Genomic DNA, 27,826 nt, shown 5'->3' on the forward strand with positions numbered 1-27,826 from the left:
TTATTATTATTATTATTATACATTAAAACAACACACACATTAACTTTAGATTTATTTATTTTAATTTTAATTATAATTAAAATGCTAATGCCACAAAACTGCCCATTTCATAGTACATTGTTGGCATCAAACAATCTGATTTGCTATTTATAGGTTGCCCATTGGAATATAAATAAATCTTCTAAGAGATTTTTAGTAGATTATTATAGATTAGTAATTATTGTGAAATATATAAATATTCATATATAAATGATAACCTATGTGTTTGTTTTCATTTGTTATTTTTGGAATTTTTTGCATGTTCTATTTATTCCATAAGAAATGGGAATTTTGTGCACTCTTCATGTGAGCACCTAATATATAGGGCTTTATGAGTTTTCAGTGGTAGGCCAAGTGAAAAAAAACAAAAAAAAAAAACAAAGATTTTTCATGAATTTTCACCGCTGACATTAATGCCCCAAAGATTTCAATTGGAATGCCATAAGAGTTTTACACATTTTGATACTGTCAATATTATATCCATGTTTCGACCATTTCTTGATCGGCTCTTTTAGTTCTGATCTATGTGTACTGTGGCCTAATGCTATCCTTAGCCTTCAGACATGTCCTACTGGTTTGTGTCTAGCATCTGCAGCTCTGACTGCTCAGGGCTGAGCCGATGTTAATCACCGGCTCGGAGAGCTAAGCCAAGGCTGTTAATTGTGATAATTATAGCCAACATTCATTTGGCTCTGTAATTATGTGCTATGGGTGTTTCACCTCAAGTAGTCCTGAGTTTAGTAAATTAAAGAAGTGCTCAGCCTTTACTAGGCCAGAGCTTGATTTATTTTTTTTTTTTTTCAGGATTTTACAATACTTATAGATATTATTTATTAGGGGCACATGCTTTGCCACTAACTGGCCCTGCAGTATGCCACGAGCAGCATATAATCACTACGAATAATTCAGAGAGTTCAGTGTAGACTCACTGTGAAACAGCTGTTAACATATGATTCACACCATTTAATAGACCCTGTATGAGCACTCCTGACTGCCATATACTGTATGGTGCACGTATAGTTAGAGCTTGTTATAGCAAGTCTGGCACAGGGTGTATGTATATGCCGAGAGAGATGTTTGTCTGAGCTGTGAATATAACTTTGACACATCCATCTCTTGGGATTTTCATTTCCAGGTTACTGATGTTATGACGACAGCACTACACCAGCTCTGTGCCCTTGTAATGGTTTCCGGTGCCTGCCACCTCACCTTCCTCTCTACACAGCTGTCTTCCCTGGACCTCAGGCTCTATCATAGCCTACTTCATAAATCAAAGCACCTGGTCTTATGACACACTGGACCGAGGCAATTAAAAAAAGGAACTTTCTTATCCAGTGAAGAAAACGGAGACAGCTTGCCGGATGAAATAAAGCACTGAGAATAAAAGACATGCTGTGTGGGATATTTAGAACACTTTGGACTCCCTCAGGAGGCAATGGAGACTGTAATTAAAAATGAGGAATGAATTGGAAAGCATTTGTCACTCTAATTGTGGGGCTTTTCATCTACGGCTGGAACGAGAGTTGGCAAAGCATGGTATCACTTCTGCGGTGCTCTGATGGTTTGCCCACCATTTGACGAGACATCAGTGATTCGTTTGAGACATGCATCTGGTATGTGCAAGCATTTTGGAAAAATTGACAAGATCTCACTAAACACACATTTATATTAGTCACAAAAAATAACTTTATAAAACGTAATTTATTGTGTCTAATAGAATGACTCATCTTAATTGCCTTAATTTTTGCGTTTGCTTTCTTCAAATGATTGATTCAGTGGGAATTGATTTATTTAATGACAAAAGTTTCATTCAATTTATTAAATGTATGTATTAGAAATAAATTAATGGTTTAAAGATATTTATTTTATTTAAGCACAAACCTAGATATATATTTGCATTAATTCATGATAATTCTACAATCTAAAGTCTAACAGTTGTAGTTTATATTAGATAGACTTTGTATACACAAATATACACAAAGATTCAGGAGCTTCTGTAAGATATGAATGTTAATGAATGGATCGATGGATTCTCTTAAATACTGCATTAATGTTTAAATGTACCTGCAAATGTTTTAAGAAAAAGTTCATTCATATCCAGTTTGATGAATGAGGCCAGGTCTATTCTCTTCCCCTTACGATTGCATGCCATGTTTTCATTCCAGCCTTTTATATGACCACAGGATCTTCACCTCTGTAATTATGTCTCTGCAGTGTGGTCCAATGCCTATAATCCTGCTCCATCCTTTTAGAGCATCCGTTTTAGAGCTCCACCAGAGCCACAAAGCCACTGTTCCCTGAGGCCAGCTTGTTTGTTTTTCATGCCAGTTTGTTTCAGTTGGGTTTTGTCCAGCTCACTGGTGGCACCTGCCCTGCCTGTGTCATGTGCTAAGGAGACAGATGGCAGGATCAGCTGGTGTCCTACCTTAGTTCTTCTCTCAGTTGCACTTCTCAACACAAAGTGCAGGAAAGCAACCAGCTTTCACTTAAATGAAAAGTTTCCAGTATAAAGACAAATTCAACTTTTTCCTTATTCCTGTTTCAAAATCTATCTATCAAATGTTCACGAAGGGAAAATAAACAAACCAAAGCAAATCTGAAGCAGTACTCTTTAATCCAGTATGATGTATGAGCTGCATAGATAAATCAACTAATACATATGTCAATACTGCTGAATGTTTCTTCTAGTTAAGAAATACATGGAAATACATTTCTACAGTCAGTTGAACATTGTTGTTGTTTTTTAATATAATTTTTATTTGTTTAATGTAACTTTAGTATTACTTCAATATCACTTTGAAGTGTAGAAAAGTACCAATTTTCAATTCCTCTCATAGCTGCTTTCATTAAAACATAAATAAAATGTAATAATACGATACTTGCACGGCATATTGAATTCCGTTATTGTCATGTCACTATCCTTTTCTACCAAACTAGTCTAGAATGGCTGATCAGGACCGGTTTTGAGAGGCTGCTGAGGCTGGAGATGTCTTAGTCAGTTCATCCATTCAACTCATAGCTCATTATCAGTCTTGAATAACTTCCCAGATGACATTGTATTCTCCAAAGGCTACTCATTGAGCTATAAATAGCTGATGGACATGAGCTTCCATACTGCAGAATCAATTTCAGCTAAGTCACCATATCATCCATGGAAATGTATTATAAGCCTTAAATAGTGTTATATGACACATAGATTTATTATTCTTCATTTATTGCACCTTATTTATTTTCATCCTTAAAGTGTTTAGTTGAAGTGTAAGCTGGAAACGTCATTTTTAGCTGTGCATGGCTGTTAATTGAAGTGTGGTTCTTTGCTGTTGTTTATTAACATTTTACCACACTAATAAAACAGAATAAAAATAGAGATGTTTTGTATCACTTTTTACTTTAACTATGGAAAAGATGTCTAGTCGGCTGCTCTTTTAAATTTCTGGTCGGCTAGTAAAAATTAATAGTTGTGTAAGTCCTAGTATGGTGAGCTGTGTATCTGAAGGTCGCATCCATCCTTCAAACTTCACTGAGAAAGAAAAAAGCTAAGAAACACACCTAGTGGAAGCACAACTACCACCACATGATCCTGTAAGACTGAATGCCTTGATGCTTGTAAGAACGAACGCCTAATTCTAGAGGTTATGGGGAAGAGTCAAAGCAGTGTATGTAATTAGTTTCTCATGATTGCAGGATAAACCTTACAGGCTAACAGTATTTAATGACCATAGTTCATCATTTCGCACAGCCACTGACTTGCGATTTGGAGTTTATGTCAGGCCTGGAATGAAAAAAAGGCTTTCATCCTCCTTAGCACTTTGTGGGAGGGAAGCGTGGGCAAAAGCAGGCTATTTCTGTACAAAAAACTGACATTCTGTTATATAACTTAGATAAGGTGATGGTGCAGCACATTTAGTGTCTCTAAAAACAGACCCCTGTCTGACTGCTCATTATCTGGCAGCAGAGTTGCTGCTGAAATTAGATCTTCATTGTAACCATTTGCATCCATTGCAGATGCCGTGGCAAATGTTGTTGGTTGGAAACAGGCAGTAGAGTTTGCTATGGAAACAGCAAAAGCATGAGAAGCAAAGCAAAGTGAAATCTTTCACCACATTTTTGAGCTGTATTACAGGAAGGCATTACTGTAATACATGTATTTGTTTTCTTTTTGTTGTTTTTATAAAGATATTTCTTTTTTTTCCCTTTTTTATTTTGCATTAACAAAAACAGAGAGAATATTATCTGTTCATGTCATCTGATACCATAAATTAGTGTTTTTCCAAAACAGTGTTTATCTTGAGCGCGGCTTTCCCTTAACACAATGGTCCACCAATATACAGTGATAAAAACTTCGTCATTATCCAGAGGCTTGGTGCTTTCCAGTTCAGCCTAAAGGAAGGATTGAAATAGTACTTTCTCTGTTCTGCCTGACGATAATTATGTGCTTATAAAAGAAAGTACAAGCTGAAGCCAAAACCTCAAATAAACAGCAGATTCCCGTGAACTTGGTCCAAAATGCAAGACTGTCCTTATAGATGCTATAATGTACTTCAAGTTTTGTTTTCCGCCACATCCGTTCAGCTTTTCTGCATGTTCTTTTCATGCTCTGTACCACTGTTGTGTTTCTCCAAGGTGCTTTACGTCTGGCAGTGATCATCCTGACCTTTACTGGAGCTATACCATCAATAACATCTTTAACTTTTAAGTTAAAATTTTCAAGGAGAACATCAACAGAGTCTGCTGATATGTTTGGCAACATTGATATAGCATTCATAAATACCTCACTGGTGTCTTCATTTATGAACCTTTGTGTCTGTGAACAGTAGTTGTTGTGGCTGCGGCGTTTTATCCTTGTCAGCGTGTGAAATCCTGTGGTCATTTAGGCCGATCAGGAGTGGACTGGCACACTCAGCTGATGAATATTGAAGGAAGAAAAAGATACTGTCTTTAAGCAACCTAGCACCTAGTTTGTTTGGGTGGATACCATCTGTGTTAAAAAGTTGCCTTTGACTCCAGAAGATATTAAAATTGTCAATGTAATTCAGTCCTCTCATGGTGCAGGTTTTTTGCAGCCATGAATTTAAACTTAGTAGCCGAGAAAACATATTTGTTCCTCTGGCTGGGAGAGGTCCACTGATGAATGATTGAACTTTCAGTCTTGCAAGTGTTTCAAAAAGTTCATTGAAATCCCTCTTGAGGAGCTCAGATATCATTCTTTCCCACATGTATGACAATCCGACTGAGAGACTTATGTTTCATCAGAATGTTGCAAAGTTCCTTGTTAACATCAGAAACCGTTGCCCGAGGAAAACAGTATATACGGGTAGTCTTGCTTCCAATGTTTCTGGTAACAGAGTCACCCACTATCAGCGTGCTTGGCTTGGCTGCTGTCTGAGTGGAGCGCCGCTGCCGTATGATATTGAGCGTCTGTTAGCTCTGTTAGCTACTGGCTGATGTGATCTGTGTCCATTTACATTTGGGGATTCTTCACTCAAACTCCTCGCACTTTTCTGTTCTAATAAAGCAGACAGATGAAGACGCATTTTTGAAACACTACAACACACGCGTGTAAAAGCAAAGTAAAAAAAAAAATCGCTCTTGGATCAAACTGATAAATAATTTTCTTTCCCATCGACGACATGTCCTGCATTTTAACGTCATTTTTTTTGTTTATTTATGAAAGTAAAAATGATCCTTATAATTTTAGGGTGGCTGAGATTACAGACAGGGGGCTGAAGCCCCCCTAATAAAGGGCTAGAACCCCCCCTGGGTGACACAATTCACAACGCATTCGCCAGGAATCCTTTTTGACGCCAATTATTACAAACATCTCCCTCATATATGGCCATGTGTGTTCAGGAATGTCCTCGTTGTTAGTTACTTTAACATCGGTGACTCCCTCTGAATGAACATTAGCCATTCCTTTTGTAGGCGCTGCTCATTGTTAGCTCTGCTATCCTTAGTCTATATCTGATAGCCAGTAAATAATACAGTACACCAGTCACATGGGGAAAAAGCCGCACAATGATAGGATGATAGGCTGGAAACAGCGTCCAATGAGAAGGAATAATACTAAAAGTAACGCGTCCGTTTTGAAAATGTAAGAAGTAAAAAGTACAGATATTTGTGTAAAAATGTAATGAGTAAAAGTAAAAAGTTGTCCGAAAAATAAAAAGTGGAGTAAAGTACTGATACCAGAAAAATGTACTTAAGTACAGTAACGAAGTATTTTTATTCTCCGTTACTTCCCACCTCTGGTAGCAACAATTTTGTGAATCTGAGGAGAAAATATACCTCTATACACTTTAGAATTCATTTGCCTGCTTTTGTCTTCTACTACTACACCAGTGCCATTGGAAGCCATGCACGCCCATGCCATCTGTCAAGAATCAGCCCGGACTTTGGCCACGTGAACTTGTTTGTTTATGTTCCTCGTCACGTGTCTGCCCTGCCCTCGTCTGTTCCTCCCTGTTTCTACACCCGTTCCTAATTGTATCTGATTGTCTTTTGTATTTAAGTGTGCCGCGTTGCCGATGGCAGCGCGGAATCTACTGTTGTCTTTGTCCTGTCTCTAGTCCGTGTGTTGTTTCATGTTCCTTTGTTTTTAAACCCAGTTTATTTTGGCTATCCTGCGTTTGGGTCTGCTTCCTTGCCCCGTGTCATGACAGAAGATTCCGCCGCAGCAGGACTCAGCAGGATAGCAGTGCTCGGACCGGCTTATCATGGGAGCATTTTTTTTTCCCCTGGACTTTGCGGGTTTGGTGACATTGGTCCGCATTTTTTCGGTGAGGGATGCCTCTCCGCATCCAGTTTCTCCGCGGGGGGTGCCACCTCACTTGTGGGTTGTGGGCCATGTCGTTGGCCCGAGTTTTGTTTTGTTTTTTCGGTGTCCTGTGACATCGCCCCACATCCTGTTTGTGGGGGGTGTTGCAGGCCTGTATTTTTTGGCCCCTATGGATTTTCTGTTCTGTGGAGTATTCTCCCCCCCCCACCTGCCTCGCCGTGTGCCTTGCTCCCCCCACCTGCCTCGCCGTGTGCCTTGCTCCCCCCACCTGCCTCGCCGTGTGCTTTGCGCCCCCCACCTGCCTCGCCGTGTGCCTTGCTCCCCCACCTGCCTTGCCATGTGTCTTGCTCCCCCCAACTGCCTTGCCGTGTGCCTTGCTCCCCCCACCTGCCTCACCATGTGCCTCGCCCCCCTCTCCTGGATTTTGTCAGGATTAGGCACTTCGGGAGCCGTGTCTCAGAGGGGGGGTACTATCATGACTCAGCCCGGACTTTGGCCACGTGAACTTGTTTGTTTATGTTCCTCGTCACGTGTCTGCCCTGCCCTCGTCTGTTCCTCCCTGTTTCCACACCCGTTCCTAATTGTATCTGATTGTCTTTTGTATTTAACACTAGAAGTCCCAGAGAGCAGCCATTTGGCTTTTCTACCTATAAAACCCGCAGGACAGCCGATGGGCTGGAAGGCTTTAGGCTAATATCCTTGTTATGTAAACAATGTGGGGCCATGCTGAGCCACTTCAAGGAAACTTGTGTTTCACTTTGCCATCTTGTGGAGAAATCAACACGTTTTTTTGTTGCTGAGATTTATTGATAAAAATAGTACAAAGTAAAATAAAGAAACCAACCATTTGTACACATATTTACAAATAATATTAAAAAGTGAGCGAGTACATTCCAGCAATCACTCACAATCCTGGCACTGCCATGGTATCTCCCGTCTGCATTTACCACATGTGTATCTGTAGCAGTGAACACATCGCACAGTGTTTGTTCTTGCATTGGTGTTTGTTCTTGCATTGACGTCTCTTTTTCCAGGGCTAGGTGTGGAGGGTTGTGTCCGAAGCAATTGTTCTTTTCTTGCCTTCTTCGCACATATACGAGAGTTAGCCAACTCTCTTGCAAGCTCCACCAGGAAGCCCACCCGTCTTTCCTGCCTTCCGGTGCATGCTTGATACAGCACATGTGCATTCAGTGCTGCCATGTCAATCATGTTATAGAACACGGCAACTGGCCAGCGCCGTGTCCGTGTGCGGACAGTGTATTCCCACACCATCTGGTCCATCACATCCACGCCGCAATTTGTGGTGTTGTAAAGGGTGACAGTGTTTGGCTTCCTTTTGGTGGTATTATCAGTCTGAATCACGCTGTGCATGCTGCTAAGAATGTAGACGGTCTTCTTCCGTTTGGGCGCATATGCCGTCAGCATAGCAGCAGTGGTTGAAAACACCTAATAAATAAGATAAATTGTTATTTTCATAGCACTTTTACACACAATGACACACTTGGCAGTGTTGATTCTAAAAATTAGAGGCACATAAACATAGAACCACAAAAGACCTGCAACATACCTGAGTGGTGAATTCATTGTGATCTGTGTGTCTAGCGGATTGAGGGATTTCCCGGCGAATCTTGTTGACTGTGCCGAGGATGGTGGTTTTCCGGCTAAGAAGTTTATGTGCAAGTGACAGCGATGTGAAGAAATTGTCCATGGTAACATTTCTGCCCTTGTCTAGGAATGGTTCCATCAGCCTCATCACTACATTTTCAGACAGTCTCTCTCCACTGGGACGACTAGGGTCCTTGCCAAGATATGGGAGGACATTACAAATGTACTTGGATTTTAGGTCGCAAGCCACCCAAAACTTGATCCCAAACTTGTCAGGTTTAGTTGCAATATACTGCAGGAAACAGCAGCGAGTCTTTGACGGGAAAAGCTGTTCATCAACGGTGATATGTAGACCAGGGTTGTAGGACGTGATTTTATCCACCTCAGCACAAAAGGAATTAGCAGCCCTCCCTCCCACACACATACAAACAAGCCACCAGCAACCATTCACACACACACACCCAACCCCCCTGCAGATTGCTCAGGTAATGACCGTATTTACACATGAATTGATGCTAATGATAGCCAAAAGACTAGCCAGTTAGCTTCCACTTGGCTAAAGGAGGGTTACAAATCTCTGGGACTTCTAGTGTTAAGTGTGCCGCGTTGCCGATGGCAGCGTGGAATCTACTGTTGCCTTTGTCCTGTCTTTAGTCTGTGTGTTGTTTCATGTTCCTTTGTTATTAAACCCTGTTTATTTTGGCTATCCTGCATTTGGGTCCGCTTCCTTGCCCCACGTCATGACACCATCACACTGCCTCCAACATGTTTTACAGAGTATGTGGTGTGCTTTGGAACCTAGTTTCATCTGTCCAAAAAATGTTGCTCCAGTACTGGACCAGATTCTTTATATGTTTTTTTGGCAAAGTCTAGTCTGTATTTTCTATTTTTGAGGCTGAATAATGGTTTGCACTGTAGTGATTTTGGCTCGCGAAACAAGGTAAATATTTATGAGTAATTATAATGTGTTATAATGACTCTAAATATTTTAACCTAAGTTGAAATTAACGGTAATGTTAACTTATTTGGTCTGTTCGTCCGGCGAACAGGCCGTGTAACCTTTATTAATTCTATGAAGGCGGTATCTTCCCGGCCGAGAAAGATTCACTTCCCTGTTACGTTATACCGTTTTGTAAATTAAATTAACTTAATAGAGCATGTAGTTCAGACCAGATGTTGCAGGTACCTTACGTTTGTGAGTGATACTCAGAGACAATCACTTGTTGCACAAAAATATGACATTTAATGAATGAGACAAACACAACATAAAACTAACTACACAAACAAACAAAAGAAATAGGGAAAACAAAGATGAAAATAGAATAACACAAAAGAAATTAAAATTGGGGAAAGGGAGGAAGAGACTGGAAAGAAGAAATGAGAAAGGAAGGAAAGGAATGGCAAGCTTAAACTTCAAAATTTATCACACCCTAACTGGGAAATCGTCACAGAAACTTAAATTCACCTCAAGACACAATAAAAGGTTCATACTTAAAATACGACATGTTACTCATGTGTCAGAACACAACACTGTAGTAACATCAGTTACCCTTCGATTACTGATCTGTGTATGTAATGTACCGCTGTCTTTATACCGTCATTACCCTTCATGTTTAGTATCCAAATGACCACAAAATTATCGGTTACTCGTTTTTCAAACAATGGTGTATTTTATTTGCGCACGAAAGGCGGATAAAACTTCAATGTCATCTAAAAGTTTGATAGCTAAACCACGCCCACAGACACCTGAAACAAAGGGAGTTTTTCCCTGGGTGGAGTTCGCGACCTTTAAATTGTCACAAACACCACTAATCCGTGGTCAGACTTCAGGAACAGCTTCAAGATGACTCCATCTTCCTTCAAAGAAGTTCCAGCAAGCTTCACTTCCAAGAACGACAACTGCTCTGATCTTCAGGAGAACTTGGAAGAACGTCTGACCCCACCCTAACTGACTTTTCAGAGATTTCTCTGTTGCATCTGGACTCTTGTTCAGTAAGCCAATGCAAGTAACCGTTTCCTTTACCAACCAATTTAGATGCGAAATTTTAAGTAGGAATCATTCATTGAATCTTAAGGTGAATTTAAGTTTCTGTGACGATTTCCCAGTTAGGGTGTGATTAATTTTGAAGTCTAAGCTTGCCATTCCTTTCCTTCCTATCTCTAGTTTCTTCTTTCCAGTCTCTTCCTCCCTTTCCCCAATTTTAATTTCTTTTGTTTTATTTTCCCTATTTCTTTTGTTTGTTTGTGTAGTTAGTTTTATGTTGTGTTTGTCTCATTCATTAAATGTCATAATTTTGAGCCAACGGGGGATTTGTCTCTGAGTATCGCTCACAAATTAAGGTACCTGCAATATCTGGTCTGAACTACATGCTCTATTGAGTTAATTTAATTTAAATTACGGTATACAGTAAAAGGAAAGCGAATCTTTCTTGGCCGGGAAGATACCGCCTTCATAGAATTAATAAAGGTTACATGACCAAATAAACGTAACCTTAATTCCAGTACCGTTAATTTCAACTTAGGTTAAAATATTTAGAAGTCACTATAACACGTTATAGTTACCTATAAATATTTACCTTGCTTCGCGAACCAAAATCGCTACACCAGTTTCATCTGAAACGCGTCCCAGACCACCTCCTGAAGGGGTTTGTACCATCGGATTTATATCCGTCTCCAAAACATTTCGGAGGGCATTTATATCTGGTCTTTTTAAGATCGGATAGCTATCGGATCACAGAAAACGCAGGAAGTGACCAGGTGTAAAAAGGCCCTTAGACTTTGATACATCTACTTCTTGCAGTGTTCTTCACTTTGGTGGATGTTATGAAGGGGTTTTTCTTCACCATGGACAGGATCTTGCTATCATCCACCACTGTTGTCTTTGTGGATGTTCAGGCCTTTTTATGTTCCTCAGCTCACCAATGCGCTCTTTTCTTTTTTCTTTTCTGTTTGGCCACTTCTAATATTTCTGATATCTCTCTGATGGATTTCTTCTGTATTTTTTTTTCCTAATGATGGTCTGTTTCAATTCCATTGAGAGTTCTTTTGACCGAAATTTCAAAATAGAAATGTTACACCTAGAATCAATTCCTTTTTTTATCTATGGCTTAAGGAGGGAACAGCCCATGCAGCTCATGAAATAGCTTTTGAGGCTATTGTCCAATTACTTCTGGTTCCTTGTAAAAGATACACATTACATACAAATTAGGGAGCTGTAAGTCCTAAATGTATCTTCCAATTTTGATATCAATACCCTCATATTACAGCAGAGAGTCTGTACTTTAAGCCTATTTTAATTATATAACTGTATTTTGAATATGTTTTGATAAACAGTTAAAATAACAAAACCTGTCCAAATATATATGGACCTAACTGTACAGTTTGATGTGGTGTAATGAATAGTGTTTCTAGTTTCTACCATAAGAAACTGAATCATTTCTCACTATTTAAGCTTATAGTCTGTTCCTGTGTGTTTCTGACCAGGAGCTGGAACACAAAGTCATCACTCTGATAAAGAATGAGCTGAAGAGGTTTAGGAAGCTCCTGAGTCTGGATTACCCAGCATGCACTGAGAGGGAGGTGGAGGATGAGGAGGATCTGCACAGTGTCAGAAAGGAAGCACTGAAGATCACACTGCACGTCCTGAAGAACATGAACCACACAGATCTCGCTAACACACTGCAGAACAGTAAGAGCTCTGATTACACAATTATTTAATTAGTTTAATATCAGAGGAAGAATTTTGTCATTTTATTGTTTTACATCACTTTCATGTATGAAGCTGATCTGTGAGCAAGAGCGTCATCATATTATATGAGCAGTCTGATGGTAAATGTAATAAAAATGGATCACTTTTATAAACAAGGACCAAATCAGTGCCCTGAAAAAAAGAAATCCAATAAAAATGTACAATTGTGCATTTAAACAGTACAGAATATTGATTGATGGTTGTATAATAATTAATTAATAAATATTTATTGTCTTTTTGTCAGAGATAGATAAGAACTCTGAGTATCAGAAAAAACTCAAATCCAAACTGGGAGAAAAATTTAAAATAATTAATGAAGGAATCTCACAGCCTGGAAGCTCAGCACTTCTGAATGAGATCTACACTGAGCTCTACATCACAGAGGGTTGGAGTGGAGACATCAATAATGAACATGAGGTGAGTCAGATTGAGGCAGCGTCCAGGAGACCAGCAACACAGGAGAAACCCATCAAATGTAATGATCTCTTTAAAGACAAGTCCATCAGAACTGTGCTGACTAAAGGAGTTGCTGGAATTGGAAAAACAGTCTCTGTACAGAAGTTCATCCTGGACTGGGCTGAAGGAGAAGTAAATCAGGACGTCACCTTCATGTTCCCACTTCCCTTTAGAGAGCTGAATCTGATGAAGGAGAAAAACCTCAGTCTGATGAAACTTCTTCATCACTTTTTCCCAGAAATTAAAGAATTATACTTAATAGACTCCACTGCTTATAAAGTCTTGTTTATCTTTGATGGTCTGGATGAGTGTCGACTTCCTCTAAATTTCCAGAAGAATGAGATATTGTGTGATGTGACAGAGTCAGCCTCAGTGGATGTGCTGCTGACGAACCTCATCAAGGGGAATCTGTTTCCCTCTGCTCTCCTCTGGATAACCTCTCGACCAGGAGCAGCCAATCAGATCCCTTGTGAGTGTGTAGACCTGGTAACAGAGATACGAGGCTTCAGTGATCCTCAGAAAGAGGAGTACTTCAGGAAGAGGATCAGTGATCAGAGCTTGGCCAATAAAATCATCACACACCTGAAGTCTTCAAGAAGCCTCTACATCATGTGTCACATCCCAGTCTTCTGCTGGATCTCAGCCACTGTTCTAGAGAGAATGTTGGGTGGAGCAGAGGGTGGAGAGATCCCCAAGACTCTGACTCAAATGTTCACACACTTCCTGATCTTTCAGATCAAACACAAGGACCAAAAGTACCATCAGAAATGTGACCCTGATCCTCAGCAGACCAGAGAGAGTATCATGGCACTGGGAAAACTGGCTTTCCACCAGCTGGAGAAAGGAAACCTGATCTTCTATGAGGAAGACCTGAGAGAGTGTGGCATTGATGTCAGAGAAGTGTCAGTGTACTCAGGAGTGTGTACCCAGATCTTCAGAGAGGAGTTTGGGCTTCACCTGGGGAAGGTGTTCAGCTTCGTACATCTGAGTGTTCAGGAGTTTCTGGCTGCTTTATACACATTAATGTCTTTCATTCTTCAGAAGACAAACGTGTTGCAAAACACCAGCATCTTAAGTTACTTCATATATCCAACCATGTCTGATCTCCTGAAGTCTGCAGTGGACAAGGCCTTACAGAGTGAGAATGGACACCTGGACCTGTTCCTCCGCTTCCTTCTGGGTCTGTCATTGGAGTCCAATCAGACTCTCTTAAAAGGCTTAATGCCACAGACAGGAAGTAGCTCTCAGAACGAACAGGAAATAGTCAAGTACATCAAGGAGAAGATCAGGGAGAATCCATCTCCAGAGAAATCCATCAATTTGTTCCACTGTCTGAATGAACTGAATGATGATTCTCTAGTGCAGGAAGTACAAACTTACCTGAACAGAGGAGGTAACAGTCGTCTCAGTGAAACTAGACTCTCTTCTGCTCAGTGGTCAGCTCTGGTGTTTGTGTTACTGAACTCAGAACAGGAGCTGGATGTGTTTGATTTGAGGAAATATGATCCATCAGATGAATGTCTTCTGAGGCTGCTGCCAGTGGTCAAAGCCTCCAGAAAAGTGGAGTGAGTAATTTTAATTTTTAAAAAAGTTTATACAGAAATTGCAAAAGGTAACAGTTGTGTGGGCATCACCAGCTTCATTAAAAAAAAAAAAAAAAACATGGCCAGGGTGTGTGGAGGGAGATGGGTTTTCCTCAGCCTTCAAAAGTGAAAATTATTAAAACAGTGAAAATTATATTGTAAAAGTATTCATTGAAACAAAGAAAAATGCAACAACAAAAACAGTAAAAGTGGACAAAATTTACAAAGCAATGTAAGAGACTGAACAATGTCTACAGGAAACACATTATTGTTGCTAAAAGTGGTTCTAACTGCTAAATACATGCAATACTGAATTATAGGGTGAATTTTTTTTCCTAAATGGTTTTAAATGTTGGTTTACTTTTTGGGAGAAATGACTACAGTACATATTGTTCTGTTAAGATCTTTTATTGTCATCTGAGGCTGTTTAACTGTGAACATTTTTTATATAAAAGTTAATAACTAGCTATTATTAACAATAAAGACATAACATTTTACTGCATTATTAATTTTAATAATATTGAACTCTATTTGTTTTCTGTTTCAGACTCCGTCGGTGTAATCTAACAGTGCGTAGCTTTAGTGTTCTGTCCTCAGCTCTTATCTCAAACTTCTGCACACTGAGAGAACTAAACCTGAGTGAGAATAACCTGCAGGATTCAGGGGTGAAGCTGCTCTCTGCTGGACTGGAGAGTCCACATTGTACACTGGAGAAACTGGAGTAAGATCATCAGATTATACTGTTCTCTTTCCAGTTTTAAAAACTTCTCTTTTTGTTAAAGAAATTTACATTTACAGCATTTGGCAGACGCCCTTATCCAGAGCGACGTGGATAAGTGCTTAAATCTCTAACATTGAATACATTAATGCTGGTTCACTAGGTTACATACTTAAGATACCATGAGTTTAAAACATTGTTCAAGTTACAATGAAAAGTTTTTTTTTTGTTTGTTTGTTTGTTTTTTTTGTTTGTTTTTTTTTATGCAAAAGATAGGGAAAGAAGTGCTAGTTGAAGTGTTTCCTGAATAAGTAGGTCTTCAACCGCCGTTTGAAAATAGCCAGTGACTTCCACCACCTTGAGACACATTAGCAACATGAGATGAAAAGTTGATTGTCCATGGTTACCCCAAGGTTGCGAGCTGTGGCTGAAGGGGAGATCAGATCATTGTGCAGAGATATAGCAAGATCATGACCTGGGGATGAATCACCTGGGATGAACAGCAGTTCAGTTTTGCTAGGATTGAGCTTTAACTGATGTGCAGTCATCCATGATGATATTTCTGCCAGACATGCTGAGATCTGATCAGAAGCTGTGGTGTCTGGATGGGAAGAGAAGTTGTGTATCATCAGCATAGCAGTGGTAAGAGAACCCATGTGATGAAATAACTTCACCAAGAGAGTGAGTATACAGGGAGAAAAGAAGAGTACTGAGTACTGAGCCCTGTGGGACGCCAGTGGAGAGTTTGCGTGGAGCAGATGTCTTCTCCATGTTACCTGATATGAGTGTCCTTCCAGGTAGAAAGCAAACCATTCCCAAGCTGATCGGCAAATCCCAAGACTCTTGAGGGTGGATAAGAGAGTCTTGTGGTTGACCGTATCAAACGCTGCTGAAAGGTCAAGGAGGATGTGGACGGATGACCTAGCAACATACAGGTTTGGCTGATCTAGCAGCATGTAGTTTCTCAGAGACATCCAAAAGGGCTGTCTCTGTGGAATGAGCTGCTTTAAAGCCAGACTGGTTTCGGTCTTGGAGGTTGTTCTGTGAGAGAGAGACAGACAGTTGATTATAGACAATGTGTTCAAGAATTTTTGAAAGAAATGAGAGAAGTGATACCGGTCTGTAGTTACTGATGTCTGATGGATTCAGAGCAGGTTTCTTTAGGATGGGGATATCTCTTGTTCTCTTGAAAGTAGTTGGTACCTCTGGATCTACTGATGATAGTGGTAATGAAGGGCAGAAGGTCTTGTGAGATGGTCGGGAGCATAGTGGAAGGGAGTGGATCCAATGGGCAGGTGGTAGGATTGCAAGATTGGATGAGTTGTAAAATCTCTTCTTCTGCTACAGTTGAGAAATGCGACAACAAAGATGTAGGGGAATCCATACTGTGAGATGTAGGTGCAGTCAGGGCAGAAGTGAAGGTCCTGCAGATTTCCTCAATCTTCTCATGGTAAAAAGAAGCATAGTCTTCTGCAGTCATGGAGGATGAAGAAGGTGGAGCCGGGGGGTTAACTAAATTAACTGGTTTGTGTTGATATGATAAAAAAAAGAGCCTCGTGATATGTACACACTTCACTCCACAACAATTCTCTTGATTCCCAACATTGGTCTGGGTGGTGTTGAGGGACAGGTTGTACTCTGAGTAACAGCTCATCAGGTTCTGCACCTCTGCTGAACTGATTCATCATTCATCTGTCAAAGAGCAATTCAGTCACTGTTGTGTCATCTGCAAACATTATGATGGTGTTAGGTTTTAATGCAAGAACATGTTAGAGAGAATGTGAATAATATAGAGTAGAGGACGGGGCTTAGTATGCATCCCTGTGGTGTGCTAGTCCTCAGAGTTGTGAAGGACAGATGGAGGCCCAGTCTCACTGTCTGAGGACAATCTGACAGGAAGTTCAGGATCTAGTTCAGCATGGTGATTAACTGATGAAGTTTTGAGTTCAGTTTTGTTTTGGATGACAGTATTTATAACAGAGCTGTATATCATCTGCAGGACAGTGTGAGAGGTTGTATCAGGAGGGTTATCAGGAATGGCTGCTGGTGTAAAACCTGTGCCAAATTAAATATGCAAACCAGATGATCTGCTTTAGCAACCCCGAATAGGGATCAGCAGAATGAGGAAGGAAAACAACAACAATGTAGATAAACAATAATTCAATTTTGTACTTAGATCCAAGGAAATATTTGATATAAATAGACAAAAAAAAACTTCTAATACAATGGGGAGATAAAGACAAAGACAAGATTGCAGAAAGTGTATTTACATATTTATATTACCTTCTGAGCAGAAGTTTAGTCCAAACTGCTTAGCCACTGAGCTAACAAAAAATCTAACAGTTCAACAGTTATTTTAAAGTAAGATCTTTAGTAAGATAAACAAGATATAAAATCTGTGGTATTTAGAAGGCTTCATTGTGAAAGAAACAGTTTCATACAAGATATTACTCTCTCACTGTTATCCAGTCTTCGTGATTGTAACCTGACAGAGGAAAGCTGTAGAGTTCTGTCCTCAGTACTCACCTACAAACTGCGAAAATTGAACCTGAGTGACAATAAACTGCAGGATTCAGGAGTGAAGCTGCTCTCTGATGGACTGAAGAATCCACACTGTACACTGGAGAAAGTGGAGTAAGACATATCACACACACACACACACACACACACACACACACACACACACACACACACACACACACACACACACACACACACACAGTAACATTTTCCTCCATTGCTAAGTAATACTCATATTCTTTATATAAAATCATTTCTCTTCCAGTCTGCGTGGGTGTAATCTGACAGAGGAAAGCTGTAGGTTTCTGTCCTCAGTTCTCAGCTCAAACTCCTCCAGACTGACAGAACTGGACCTGAGTGACAATAAACTGCAGGATTCAGGAGTGAAGCTGCTCTCTGATGGACTGAAGAGTCCACACTGTACACTGGAGAAACTGGAGTAAGATCAATTTAAATTTTTGAAATTTATTTTTTTATTGATTTCTCAATAACAATCAAGAGCAGACCCAAGTCACTAAATAAATATCATACTCAGCGATGTATCGGCACACTCTGTAAGATGAAGGGAAAGGCAAACAAGAACAAGGCCTTCCAAGGAAAAAGAGAAGGAGGGGGAACCCACAGATTCTAGACTAAGGTCTTGATTTGTTCAAATAATTTCCATAAAGATGCCCACACCAGGTTTTTCTAAAGGCAAGGGTTTAGCCACTTGTGCCAACCACAACTTGACAGGTGGTATCTGAGAAGACGAATGTTGTGGATGTTTTGAAAATATTGCATGCTGGTAGGCACATTCAAGAGGAAAAGTGTCACAATTTAGTTCAAAAGAGATGAATATCTCTGATCATTCATTACATTGAGTTTTTACAAACATGATTCAAACGCAGAGATTGAAGACATGAAAACATTGTCAGTCATTGGCTACATTACAATGCCTGATTATCTCCTGATCAGGAGAACCTTGCCAAGGTCTGCATGAGCTGAATTTGAGCCTTGAGAAGTTTGGAGCCAGCATTTTCTGTACAATTTTATACACCTCAGAACCGCTGAAATGGTTGAATTTTCTTATAGTCTAAGAACATATACATAAATGTTATTTTACTCTTGAGCTACCACAGTTTCCTGGGTGAGATATGTCCTATGTATGAATATAAAGTTTTTTGCTCCTGTATAGAATCCAATGTCAATTGAATCAATGTCATTTAATTAAATTTCTTAAAGGGTTAAATGACGAGGACGTTTTACGGGTCTATTTAAGCCCTTAAAAGGTGTAATTTATAAAAGGCAATAAAAGGCAAATGACCGGCCTCCAAACTTTTTATATTTATACTTGGGAGTGACCAGAGAGGTATGTCCAATTGAGCGAAGAGATCTAGCTGGTTGGTAGACCTTTATTAATTCGGCGAGGTAGGCCGGAACCAGACTATTGATGGCCGTGAACACAAACAGCAGACCTTATATTCCATTCTAAACCGCACTGGAAGCCAGTGAAGTGAGTGGAGGTCAGGGATGATGTGTGAGCGTTTGGAGGTGTTGGAGAGAAGATGTGCGTTTTGTACCATTTGGAGCCGATTGAGAAGTGATTGATTAAGTCCAGTGTAGAGAGCATTACAGTAGTCAATCCTCAAGCTGACGAAGGCATGTATAGCTTTTTAAAGGTCAGCTTGGGACAAGAATGATTTGACCTTGCTGAGTAGTCTTAGCTGGTAAAAGCTCGCCTTCACTACTGCACTGATCTGTATATCGAAGTGCATACTCTTGTCAAAGATAACACCCAGGTTACGCATGGTGGGTGCAAACTGAGGTGTTAGAGGACCATAAATAAGAGAACTGCTGGGTGAATCTGGGCCAAACACGATGTACTCAGTCATTCAGATGAAGGAAGCTCTAGGAAAGCCACTGTATGATATCCTGAAGGCAATTATGGAGAGTGTCAAATGCAGAACGATTATTTACAATCACAGGGATGGGACCTATGATGTCAACAGCCTCCTTCAAAATCCTGGAAGGAACAGCATCTAGAGGGCAGGTCCACCAGAGTAACTGCATCAAAGTTCTCTAGCATGCATTGCGCTGCACAAGTAGACATGACAACAATGGGGGGACAAAAAATCATCGACTGTAGATGAGGTAATAATGCAACGGTGATGAGGGGCAGTAGATGTTGGTGCAGGTGAAACAGCACAAATGTCAAACCGTATGAGAGATGGGAAAATCCATGACCTCACAAGTTGACACAATCACCCCACGAGAGATAATAAAGTCAAGTGGAAATGGATTGAGCCAGATCTAATGAGTCTAAAAGTCTTAAATTCAATAGCAGCCTTAAATTCAATAGCAGGTTTATCAGAGGGGCAGCAAGCATCAATGTTAAAGTCACCACAGATTAGAAGATTGTCAAACTTTGCTAAAAACTCTGTCAGAAACTCTGAGAACTCAATTAAAAAATCCTTGTTTAATTTGGGTGGCCGGTAGATTACTGCACATAAAATCGGACAGGGTAGTATAAGCACAAATACTTGTAACTCGAAGCTGGAATACCCTCTAGTGGACAACTGGCGGCACTTTCAGGGACTGTCTATGTATGGTGGCTATCCCCCCCGCCCCTACCCGTTTGCCACGGCATGTTAAGGTAAAGGTAACCAGAGGGGAGGATTTCCGAAAAGGCACTGACGTCACCTGGAGGAAGCCAGGTTTTGGTGAGGATTAACAGATCCAAATTGTGAGAGGAGATGACATCAAATGTTTTGCTATTGAGTGATCTGGTGTTACAAAGTGACAAAGTGACAGGCAACGATGTCACACGACTGAGGTTTCCTTGGACACAACCCAGGGTGGATGTTTCAACGCGGCGGGGACAAGGAAATGGAACACCAGTGTTGGAGCCAACCGGCCAAAGCCATCGGTAGCATTTCCACAATCTAGCATTGCCAAATTCTGGTTGATCTTGACACTTCGGAGACGGAGAATCCAGGTGAGTCCTCAGCCTGACATCTAACCCGCCTCTCCGACTGCGTCTGGTAGCAGACAGAAAGGGCGTCTCAGGAAAGGAGGAATTAATGTCAACGGTGGCGGTGGTGGTTTAAAGGACTGGGTTTTTAAGAGGTGATTAGTTGTACAACGCAGTTCCATCAACGTGGTACGATCATACACAGTAAACGACAAGACAGTAGCAAAAACATGAAAAAGAAGAGGAGCAAGTGGCAGGCTAAACACAGTGGTGCCATCTTGATTGCAAGTGGCAGGCTATACAGGAGTCGTGATAAGGGGCAACCCTGGCTACAGGAAATGGAGTAAGAGTAAAGAAGTCTAAATAGGTGAGTAAATTTAGGGCCCAAATAAAACTTCTCCACCATTTAAAACAGAAAACCTCATTCAACCATCCATCAAGGGATATTAGAGCAGCTGGGTCATCATCTACAGTCAAATTATGTATTATATTCAGTAAAGAGTGTATGTTGTCTGAGCAATGCCAAATCAACTTGCATAATGACCTTAAAATTGTGATCAAACTTTAGCCCGTTGCACCAAGAAAACAGAATCGTAGATGGGAAAAGAGAGACAGGAAGGTCATTAACCACAGGCAAGCAGTCAGTGAGACAAAAGTACAGACGAGGGCAAGTTAAATAGAGAATAATACAATAATCGATAGCAATGGTCATAAACAGAAAACACACAATGAGCACAAGGCAAAACAAAGGCTTGGTTTGCACAGAGTGACGATACTCTGCGTGGTGCATTTAGTGAACATTGCTTAAATACCTGGAAAGAACCAGGAAGTTATCACTGTGGAGAACGCCCCCTCGAGGGAGTGGCTGGGGTTGTTCTGACAATGACACACAGTTTGATGTATTCTTTTCCTATTTAAGAATCAGACTGAAAGAGGCAGTGTTGCAGCACTCTGGAGTGTCATTTAAAAGATTTCCAAGTACTGACATAAAAATAGCGGAATGTTCAGGAGAAATTTTTATAAAATTCTAGTGGAAAGCCATTGAGCCCCAAAGCTTTCCTATGAAGAATAAACTGAATAGAAGCAAGAATTTCTTTTTTTTAAAGGATAGTTAAATAGCATCTAATCCTCCTGAGATTGAAGGCCAAGCTTTTGTGTTTAAAATGTTCTAATTCTGACAGATGTCTGTGATGTTAAGACTCCATGATCCTGAAATTTAATCAGCTCTTTAAAACAAACCCGTCTCCCTTCATGTCGTTAATGAACATTTAGCCACTTGCCGTTAACCCGTGAAAGCCATCTGCTAATGCTTGACAACACTAAAAGAAATCAAGTGCTCTCCAGGACGAAAGCAGTTAAAAAATAGCAACAATTTTTGGCTCTACACAAAGTAACGTTTAATTTAATTTTACTTTACCAAATAGTTCAGAAAATTATCAGTTAACTCTAAACTATTCAGAATCAGAATCAGAAAGATATTTATCATATCTTATTGAATAACTTAATGGATCTTATTGGATAATGATTTTGCTCATTGCTCCTCATGCTCACGGTGTCTGAGACCTCTCCACCAACAAGCCACTGGGAAGTGGCACAGCATAGCACTTCCTCAAACCAACTCCTTAACCGCTCCTTAACAAGCTGTACAAATAGGAAATTCACAGTCATCTTATCTTACTTGTTCTGCTAGAGTCCCTCAAGGCTCAATACTGGGGCCGATTTTATTCAGTCTCTATGTAAATAACTTACCAAATGCCTGTTCAAATATCAAAATGCAATTATACGCTGATGATACAGTATTGTATAATCACACAAAAACAAAACAAGAAGCTGCTGCAATACTTTCTGGGGCCATGGTACCAGTGTCCCTTTGGCTCAGAAACTCATGTTTACATCTGAATACTACAAAATCTGTCTGCATGTTCTTCTCACGGCAGCCAGCAGAGGGGCCAGAGCCATCTCTCTTAGTCAGTGGAGAGAGACTAGATGTGGTAGAACAATTTAAGTATCTTGGTGTGGTCTTTGATTCACATCTGACATTTAAACAACATGTTAAAAAAATCAAATATTATAAAATTTAACATAAAATTTCCAACATATAGGGCCTTTACTTACTGTTGAGTCAGCAAAGGCTTATATGTATGCAATGATATTTACTCACATATCTTAGTGTTATGGGGGCATGGTGGCTTAGTGGTTAGCATGTTCGCCTCACACCTCCAGGGTTGGGGGTTCGATTCCCGCCTCCGCCTTGTGTGTGTGGAGTTTGCATGTTCTCCCCGTGCCTCGGGGGTTTCCTCCGGGTACTCCGGTTTCCTCCCCCGGTCCAAAGGCATGCATGGTAGGTTGATTGGCATCTCTGGAAAATTGTCAATTGTGTGTGAGTGAATGAGAGTGTGTGTGTGCCCTGTGATGGGTTGGCACTCCGTCCAGAGTGTATCCTGCCTTGATGCCCGATGACACCTGAGATAGGCACAGGCTCCCCGTGACCCGAGAAGTTCGGATAAGCGGTAGAAAATGAATGAATGAACTTACTGTTATACAACTTGGTCTCATACAACTGAGAGCATCTTAAAACCCCTCAAGTCTCTCTTCAAGAAACATTGAAAATTCTTGACAGGAAGCCTATACATTTTCATCACTGTAATATTCTAAGTAAATATAATATTCTAGATCTTGACAGTTATCAGACATTTTTGGATTTCTGTTCTGTCTCATTTTTAAAGTTTTGAAAGGGCTTGGCCCATCACCAAGTACACACTAGAGCATTAAGCAAAGGAGACTGTAATGTACAATGGCGCGGAGCTAAATTTATCCAAATGGTGGTGTCTATCAGAGGCACACAGTCATGGAATACATTACCAGCTCAAGTTAGGAATTGTGACAATTACTTAACCTTTAAAAAAAAAACTTAAACAATGGCTGAAATCAAACCAACGATGTATGTAAATCATTCTCTTATGTAATGTCCATCCATCCATCCTTCTACCTCTTATCCGGGGCCAGGTCACGGCGGCAGCAGTCCAAGCAGGGATGCCCAGACTTCCTCCAGCTCTTCCGGGGGAATACCGAGGCGTTCCCAGGCCAGCCGAGAGACATAGTCCCTCCAGCGTGTAATAGGTCTTCCCCGGGGCCTCCTCCCGGTTGGACATGCCCGGAACACCTCCCCAGGGAGGCGTCCAGGAGGCATCCGAAACAGATGACCGAGCCACCTCAGCTGACTCCTCTCGATTTGGAGGAGCAGCGGCTCTACTCTGAGCTCCTCCCGAGTGACCGAGCTCCTCTATCTCTAAGGGAGCGCCCAGCCACCCTGCGGATGAAACTCATTTCGGCCGCCTGTATCCGGGATCTCGTCCTTTCGGTCATGACCCAAAGCTCATGACCATAGGTAAGGGTAGGAACGTAGATCGACTGGTAAATAGAGAGCTTCGCCTTATGGCTCAGCTCTTTCTTCACCACAACAGATCGGTATATCGACCGCATCACTGCAGAAGATACACCAATCTGCCTGTCGATCTCCTGCTCCATCCTTCCCTCACTCGTGAACGAGACCCCAAGATACTTAAACTCCTCCATTTGAGGCAGGAGCTCTCCACCAACCTGAAGGGGGCAAGCCACCCTTTTCCGACTGAGTACCATGGCCTCGGACTTGGAGGTGCTGATTCTCATCCCCGCCGCTTCACACTCGGCTGCAAACCATCTCAGTGCACGCTGAAGGTCCTGATTTGAAGAAGCCAGCAGGACAACATCATCTGAAAAAAGCAGAGACGAAATCCTGTGAGCCCCCGCCCTCTGCTTCCTCAGTGGAAGACATGTCGGTGGGGTTGGGGAGAACCTCGAAGTATTCCTTCCACCATCCGAGGATGTCCCCAGTCAAAGTCAGCAGATTCCCACTCCCACTGTAAACAGTGTGGGCAGGGCACTGCTTCCCACTCCTGAGGCGCCGGACGGTTTGCCAGAAATTCTTCGAGGCCAACCGATAGTCCTTCTTCATGGCCTCACCGAACTCCTCCCAGACCTGAGTTTTTGCCTCCGAAGCTCGCTTGGTCCTTCAGTACCTATCAGCTGCCTCCGGAATCCCCCGAGCCAACCAGGCTCGATAGGACTCCTTCTTCAGCTTGACGGCATCCCTTACTTCCGGGGTCCACCACTGGGTTCGGGGATTGCCACCACGACAGACACCGGATACCTTACGGCCACAGCTCCAAGCGGCCGCGTCGACAATGGAGGTGGAGAACATGGTCCACTCAGACTCAGTGTCTCCAACCTCCCTCGGGATCTGGTTGAAGCTCTGCCGGAGGTGGGAGTTGAAGATCTCTATGACTGGAGACTCTGTCAAACGTTCCCAGCAGACCCTCACGGTACATTTGGGTCTGCCAAGTCTGTCCAACTTCCTCCCCGCCATCGGATCCAACTCACCACCAGGTGGTGATCAGTTGACAGCTCCACCCCTCTCTTTACCCGAGTGTCCAAGACATATGGCTGGAGGTCAGATGAAACAACCACAAAGTCGATCATCGACCTCCGACCTAGGGTATCCTGGTGCCATGTGCTTCAAGGTCCATGATGTCGGATGGTAAGGCACAACCGGGGCCCCGCCCTGGAGCAAGGCCCGGGGTTGGGGCTCGCATGCACGCGCCTGGTGGCCGGTTCTTGCCCCACGGGGCCCGGCCGGCTCAGCCCAAAAGAGCGACGTGGGACTGATCTCCTGTGGGCCCACCACCTGCAGGAGAAACCGTAAGGGGCCAGTGCAATGTGGATTGGGTGGCAGTCAAAGGCGGGGGCCTCGGCGACCCAATTCGCAGACACGAAATCTGGCGCTAGGGACATGGAATGTCACATCGCTGGGGGGGAAGGAGCCTGGGCTGGTGCTGGAGGTTGAGAGATGCCGACTAGACATAGTTGGGCTCACCTCCACACACAGCTTGGGCTCTGGAATCCAACTCCTTGAGAGAGGCTGGACTCTCTACTACTCTGGAGTTGCCCATGGTGAGAGGCGGCGGGCTGGTGTGGGCTTGTTCATAGCCCCCCAGCTCAGCAACCATGTGTTGGAGTTCACCCCGGTGAACGAGAGGGTTGTTTCCCTGCGCCTTCGGGTCGGGGATAGGTCTCTCACGGTTATTTGTGCTTACGGGCCAAATGGCAGTGTAGAGTACCCGACTTTCTTGGCGTGTCTGGAAGGGGTGCTGGAAAGTTCTCCGACCGGGGACTCCATCATTCTACTGGGGGACTTCAACGCTCACGTGGGCAGAGACAGTGACACCTTGAGGGGCGTGATTGGGAGGAACAGCCTTCCAGGTGTCACTGTCACTGCCCACGTGAGCAGTGACAGTGACACCTGGAGGGGCGTGATTGGGAGGAACGGCCCCCCCGACCTTGTGTTCTGTTATTGGACATGTTCAAGCATAAGGGTGTCCATCTTATGTAATGTTTGTAAATCATATGTAAATCATTTTCTTATTGGATGTCTGTTCATCTTTTAACTTCTGTGTGACTGCTTTTTACCGTACTTAGTCTCTGTAGTTCTGTGTAATATGTCTACATGCATGTTATGTTTGTAAGTAATTTGTATTTTGTTTTTTATGATACCTGACTTAGGTTTATGTGTCTGAGAGAGAGAGAGAGAGAGAGAGAGAGAGAGAGAGAGAGAATGAGAGAGAAAGGCAAACAGACAGAGACAGAGACAGAGAGAGAGAGAGAGAGAGAGAGAGAGAGAGAGAGAGAGAGAGAGAGAGAGAGAGAACGGCAGTCTAATAAACAGCAGCAGTGACAATAAAACAAAACATCCAGAGAATCAGTGTCTACCCTCCGATATATTTCCTTTAGAGCTTTGTGTTTTTTCCCTCTATAGGATGTGGGAGTGTGGAATTACAGATGACGGTTGTGTTGCTCTGGCTTCAGCTCTGAAATCAAACTCCTCATCACAGCTCAGGGAACTGGATCTGAACGATAATAAAACAGGAGACTCAGGAGTGAAGCTGCTCTCTGAGATACTGAATGATACACAATATAAACTGGAGAAACTACAGTAAGTTACTTATTCTGTAGATTTTAGAGGCTTTGTGTTTACTAATTTTACCTGTTATCGACTATATTGTATGCTAACAATTAATGATGTGAGGTATTAACAGTTAAACAATGAGAGAGAGAGAGTGTGATAATAAAAGATTATTTAATTAATTTACTTTTAATTTAATTTGCCTTCACTTTCTAAAATCAGATCAATCGAAACCCAACTTTCTGTCTGTTTGTGTCTGTTTATCCATCTTATTCTTACAGTATGACCATGAGGCCTGGTCTGATGTGATCTGATGTGATCTGATCTCACAAAGTGGATTCTGACAGTTGAGAGAAGTCTTACACACACAATATCACACACTATATGAGGTCTTCACTGAACAAACATGTAAATATTTCATATCATCTCTATTAGAGGAGCCAGCATCTGTTTAACGATTATTTACCATGTCTTACACCTTGGTCTCTGCTCTATATAATATACTATACATGTTGCGGCAAACCGCCCGTCACCCCGCCTTCCCTTATTAGTACCAGGTGAAACGAATCCACACTCTGTTGTACCTGCCTGGGCCGGATAAGGCAGCGCATTGTTGCTATTATTTTTGCACTGGGAATTGATGCCACGGCAAAGAGCAGCACTGAATGAATGTAGCATTAAATGATGCGCTGTAGGTCACACTTTTGGTTTGAGTAGCGTATCTTCAATTCATGTGGTGTTTGTGTAGTGGGTTAATATGTTTTTGTATATGTTCATATTTTGTTTAACAATTAGGGTTTGTTAATTGTTTACCTAAATTTGATTTACTTGAATTTGATGTAAGTTTGTCTGGTTTAATTTGGTAATTCATGATTTGGATAGTTTAAATACCTTAAATACTATAAAAAATATATTGCTTAAAATTCATCTGATATAAGTATATAAAAGACTTAAGTGAGCTGACTATATAATTAAATATAGATTGTTTAATTATTAAAATAGCAATAATTGATTAATATGGTTAAAAGCATGTAGTTAGAGTCCCGTAAAAGAAGCTATACAGATGTGAGAGATTTAGCAACTCCTACAGTATGTGCAATATAGTAAGTCTGGTGAAATATTCATGGTTTAAATGGTTCATTAACTTAATGTACTGAATGTTCTGTGTAAAAGTTATATTAAGTCATGTTAAACCTGCTACTTTATGCATTTTATTGGGCTTGCTGGTACTTTACACTGTTTGTATGTTCATGTCTTTAAAGGGTTTTCACCTTCAGAACTTAATGCTATAACAAATAAATGGATGAAAGAAATTCACAAGGTCTAATTAATGAGAGGAATCCAGTTTAATTCTTCAAATAGTGAGACCTGTCTTCTTCATGTGTGACACAAACAATGACATTGTGACTGCTGTTAGAGACGTTTCCCGGATCA

At 41.5% G+C, this 27,826-nt stretch overlaps 3 protein-coding genes across 7 annotated transcripts in view; 2 read left to right on the plus strand and 1 right to left on the minus strand.

The window, feature by feature from the left end:
• Positions 1–27,826, plus strand: part of LOC113647993 (NACHT, LRR and PYD domains-containing protein 3-like) — a 106,052-nt gene that overhangs the window by 42,376 nt on the left and 35,850 nt on the right. The gene's annotated exons all lie outside the window — the stretch shown is intronic.
• Positions 1–27,826, minus strand: part of LOC113647555 (NACHT, LRR and PYD domains-containing protein 3-like) — a 291,375-nt gene that overhangs the window by 23,313 nt on the left and 240,236 nt on the right. The gene's annotated exons all lie outside the window — the stretch shown is intronic.
• LOC125139003 (NLR family CARD domain-containing protein 3-like) lies at positions 12,055–27,705 on the plus strand. Of its 3 annotated transcripts, none has more exons than XM_047801725.1 (6): positions 12,055–12,107; positions 12,412–14,188; positions 14,754–14,927; positions 17,394–17,558; positions 26,246–26,422; positions 26,674–27,705. In XM_047801725.1, exons 1-6 carry the CDS (start codon positions 12,071–12,073, stop codon positions 26,699–26,701), a joined length of 2,358 nt encoding a protein of 785 aa, XP_047657681.1. In that variant the 5' UTR covers positions 12,055–12,070; the 3' UTR covers positions 26,702–27,705. The 3 variants fall into 3 exon arrangements, with proteins under 3 accessions (XP_047657681.1, XP_047657680.1, XP_047657682.1); XM_047801724.1 differs by lacking the exon at positions 26,674–27,705 and adding an exon at positions 17,710–17,883 and having other exon boundaries at positions 26,246–26,426; XM_047801726.1 differs by lacking the exon at positions 17,394–17,558.

Source organism: Tachysurus fulvidraco, chromosome 16 (assembly GCF_022655615.1).
Source record: "Tachysurus fulvidraco isolate hzauxx_2018 chromosome 16, HZAU_PFXX_2.0, whole genome shotgun sequence".
NCBI classification, from domain to species: Eukaryota; Metazoa; Chordata; class Actinopteri; order Siluriformes; family Bagridae; genus Tachysurus; species Tachysurus fulvidraco.

What these genes read in the sequence shown, in the direction of transcription:
- LOC125139003 (XM_047801724.1), top strand. Translation starts at nt 12,071, where the DNA reads ATGAACCACACAGATCTCGCTAACACACTGCAGAACA. An exon ending in CGCTAACACACTGCAGAACA is followed by an intron (nt 12,108 to 12,411) that starts GTAAGAGCTCTG and finishes TCTTTTTGTCAG; the next exon opens with AGATAGATAAGAACTCTGAG. An exon ending in TGTACACTGGAGAAACTGGA is followed by an intron (nt 14,928 to 17,393) that starts GTAAGATCATCA and finishes ACTGTTATCCAG; the next exon opens with TCTTCGTGATTGTAACCTGA.